Source organism: Vicia villosa, linkage group LG2 (genome assembly GCF_029867415.1).
Source record: "Vicia villosa cultivar HV-30 ecotype Madison, WI linkage group LG2, Vvil1.0, whole genome shotgun sequence".
Classification (NCBI taxonomy): Eukaryota; Viridiplantae; Streptophyta; class Magnoliopsida; order Fabales; family Fabaceae; genus Vicia; species Vicia villosa.
The window spans coordinates 59528734-59532556 of record NC_081181.1 but is presented as its reverse complement, the minus strand read 5'-3'; the positions used below and the strand labels follow the sequence as shown (position 1 = coordinate 59532556).

The window sequence follows — 3823 nt, the reverse complement described above, 5'->3', positions numbered from 1 at the left end:
TCTTTATACAGGACTTATTCTTTGGGTATGTATAATCTTCAACTTCACGAGAAATGGTCTTGTTATGGAAACCTCATACAATATACCTTTCCTGCCATTCAAACTTCATACAGTATAGCTCTCCTGCCACATCACATTATAACTTTACACAACAATTAAAAAATATTAGAAACATAAACTTGGAAACTCTTTAATTAGAACATACAAATTAGAGGGTCTAAATACCTTTAAAGCCATATAAAGAGGTAATATTGCTCCCGACTATTAGGGAAAAATTGGCATGAAGCTAATAAAATAATTCATCCAAAATATATGGTAATTTTAATTTACCAAAATATGGACTATTGAATAGCTTATAATGTTTCAAAATAAATAAAAAAGGATAAAAATTTAACAATATGAAGGCTGCATTCATAACAAATAACAGTAGCGATGCAAACTTAATTTAAACCCAAGTTCCAAATCATGGGCTAAACAAATCCCACAAAAAGCCAAATCAAACATAAACTAAACAACTCAAAGTGCATTACAGTTTAACAAAACAGAAAAAAAATAGTTCAAAAATTATAGTGAAAGAACCAAGTAGACTAATCCTTCTCAATCTTTATGTTTTTCAGAATCCTACGGTCGCCTGCATCGACAACTCCAGCAACTTCCCAATTCCTCTCTTAACAGAATTACAATCTGCAAAATCAACTTCACTATGTGCTGGAACGGAGCCGTTGTCATCACAAATATCCTCAGTGCCATCATTTTCAAAATTTGAACTCAAATCTCGAGCTACCCTAGCAACCAACTCATTCTGAACATTAGAACCAATGGCAACTTCTTCAACTCCAGAATTTTTCTAAACAATTTACAATATTAAAGTTAGTCATATGAACATGCATCAAAGAATACCTTAAAAAATTTAAAACAAAGTCCAACTGGTTGAAAAATATAGCAACCTTCACAACTGAATTCAAATCCTGAATATCACTAGCAGACATATCACTTTGTACCACACCAGCAGTCAAATCATCCTCAACGTTAACAGATTTCTAAAACAGTTAATAATTGCAACATTAATCAAATATATGGACATACATGAAAGCGACATGTTACACACAAATTATGAACTAACATGAGATAGAATATTATCGATCTTTGCAGCAGATTTGAACTTTGAAATTATATCTTTGTCAGCACAAACTTTTTTCACGCGAAAAGACTGTTCATATCCAGAGCTCACATCATTTTTTACATCTATCTTAAACAGAAATGTTTGATCAAAAAAACCACCAATCACTTTAGCCACAATTGTTGGCTCCTCTTCCTAAAAATATATTTAAACATCAAACAAAATGTTACTATCAACTAATATTTAGATTATAACGACAGATGAAAATATGTAAAAATAGTTTACCATATAAATACTCACCCGATCCATTTCGGCAATCAAATCAGAACATGTCATTTTGGTCAAAAAATAACAATCGCGATCAAAAAGCACGAAAGTAGCGGAATCAGTTTCATCAATTACCCTGAGTTTGACACGGAACCTACACATTTACAAAGTGGGAAAACTAAATATATTAAATATATGAGTTTAGAAAAATTAGGCCCTAATATTTGGTACAAATGAAAAAAATTTAAAATTAAACACCTTGGGACAATTGTCCATATATGCTGCACTTTGGGCAGAACAACCTTCTGGAGTCTACAACAACACCTTTGTTGCAGACACATGCAGCATACCACTAATCATTCCCACCAGAAACATGTTTGATTGTGCCTAACACAACACAAACCATATTCTGTAGACATAAAAAACCAAACAACAATGTCAAATTAACCTATAATATAATAAGCATGTAAGGAAGGATAAAAATGAAATAAAAGGAAAATGCAAATTACATCTTGACAGTCTTTTAGTTCCTCTATTGTTTTGCGTTGACTCAGATTTAAGAAATCTTCATCTAAAGTCATCTCAGAAGCATCCTTCATATAACTAAATGGTTGAGTAGGCAATCCAATGTTTTTGCTAATAAGAAAGAAAAAAACAGTAATCAATTTTCAGCATTCAGAAAATTTGAGAAGACTTAATTATACAAATTGAACAGATATAGGAATCTAAAAAATATTTACTTCAGCTTTAAAGAATCTGCCTCGGGTGTTTTTTGGGTTGAACAACAATTTGGTACAGTTCATTGCATTATGCATCTGGATCTTTCCATTGTACAATTTGACTTTCAGATAGTAAGGAAGAACAACAACATGGTCGGTGTTTCCAGATTTGAGGTTTGCATCAAGTTCATCAACATATGGTCCAAACAGTGTACAGTCAAGCTTCATCCTACATGAAACCAATTAATTCAAAAGTTATTGGACTGTAACTACAACTTCATATAAAATAATATAAGTTTTAGCATATAACTTATCCATCGGACTGTAACTCAATAACCTTAAACTTAGTAGTTACACCATTCCTTTCATAAACCCTTTCACGTCCAACAACAGACAAAATGGCCACAACATCTATTACATAAATTTGACATAATAGATTACGACATAATTGATTAAGAAAGAAAATTATATAATAGATACAAAAAAAATAGAAAGAAGTAAATACAAATTTTACCAATCAAGTAGTCCATATCAATTTTCCCAACGATCTCTGGGAAGGACACAAATGAGTAAGGGGATACTGTTATAAGATCATCAACAATTTCTGTAACCACAGTAGAACTCTGGAAATTCAACTTGAATTGGTGTTTCGTGGTCCTATATACTCCAGTATTAGTGTCAACCCCGAAATATTGTAAATTATAAAAAATACCCTCACAAATCTTATTCTCAAATCGAGACAGCAGAGCCTTACGAACAGAAGCTTGAATCTTGAAACCCTACAAACAATAACGAATCAAGATCAGAACAAAGCCATATATAATAATATGCAAAGAAAAAAATTACAAATCAAACAACAACAACAACCTTCTCATCCATTAGAACCATCTCCATAGCATAAAACTTCTGTTTCGAATTCATCTCTGGCACAAACCACAATTGAATAACTCGAATAACAACATCCCATGACTCTTTTGCTGGTGTGATTTCAGAAACAAAATTGCGTCTTGCGGCGGCCATATGAAAATAACGCAAAATCGTAAGGATTCAAAGGGGATGATGAATTGGAGATGAGATAGGTCATATTTATAGGAAGAAATACAAAAATTTGAAAGAAATAACCTTCAAACTATCATTGATGATGCAGTGATTAGATTTTGGGAGATGAGAAACCAACATTCAATAATTTGCATTCTGAATGGAATAGAACATCACCAGCCGCTGAACATTTACGGTTTGATCGAACATTTACGGTTTGATTGGAAAAACCTAATTTGAGATAGATTAAGAGAAGGGAAGTATATGAAAGGGCGGTGCATTGTACGTGTGGAAAAACAAAGGTGTATATGAAAGAGCGGTGCATTGTACGTGTGGAAAAACAAAGGTGTATCTGAAAGAGCGGTGCATTGTATATTGGGAAAACAAAGATGTGTATGGAAGGGCGGTGCATTGTATATGAAAGGGTGAGAAAATTGAAAAAATTGGGAAAACAAAGATGTATATGAAAGAGCGGTGCATTGTATATGGAAAAAGAATAAATTAAAAACAAAAAAAATAAGAATAAAATTTAGGGAAGTGCAAGGTGGAAGAATAAAATATATAATAAAATAAAAACTAAAAATCATTAATTAAAACAAAAATAGAAAAATTACTAAAAATGGAAATCTTAAAATTAGCATGGGACCTAGAATGGTGACATTTGGCAAAGTTGCCAAAG

General features: G+C 32.1%; 1 protein-coding gene across 1 annotated transcript; it reads right to left on the bottom strand.

Moving 5' to 3' along the window:
- Positions 1–2112: 2112 nt before the first annotated feature.
- On the bottom strand, positions 2113–3126 carry LOC131649140 (uncharacterized). Its single transcript, XM_058918890.1, has 5 exons — positions 2974–3126; positions 2819–2885; positions 2621–2710; positions 2430–2517; positions 2113–2335 (listed from the first exon to the last, which is right to left on the bottom strand). The coding sequence occupies exons 1-5, from the start codon at positions 3124–3126 to the stop codon at positions 2113–2115; spliced, it is 621 nt and encodes a 206-aa protein (XP_058774873.1).
- Positions 3127–3823: the final 697 nt, after the last annotated feature.

Bases quoted from the DNA above. Each gene is read 5' to 3' on its own strand.
- LOC131649140 (XM_058918890.1), bottom strand. From the start codon at position 3,126: ATGGCCGCCGCAAGACGCAATTTTGTTTCTGAAATCACACCAGCAAAA. The intron at 2,711-2,818 runs GTATTTTTTATA...CTGTGGTTACAG, and splicing joins TGAGAATAAGATTTGTGAGG to AAATTGTTGATGATCTTATA. The intron at 2,518-2,620 runs GTAAAATTTGTA...TTTATGTAATAG, and splicing joins TGATATGGACTACTTGATTG to ATGTTGTGGCCATTTTGTCT.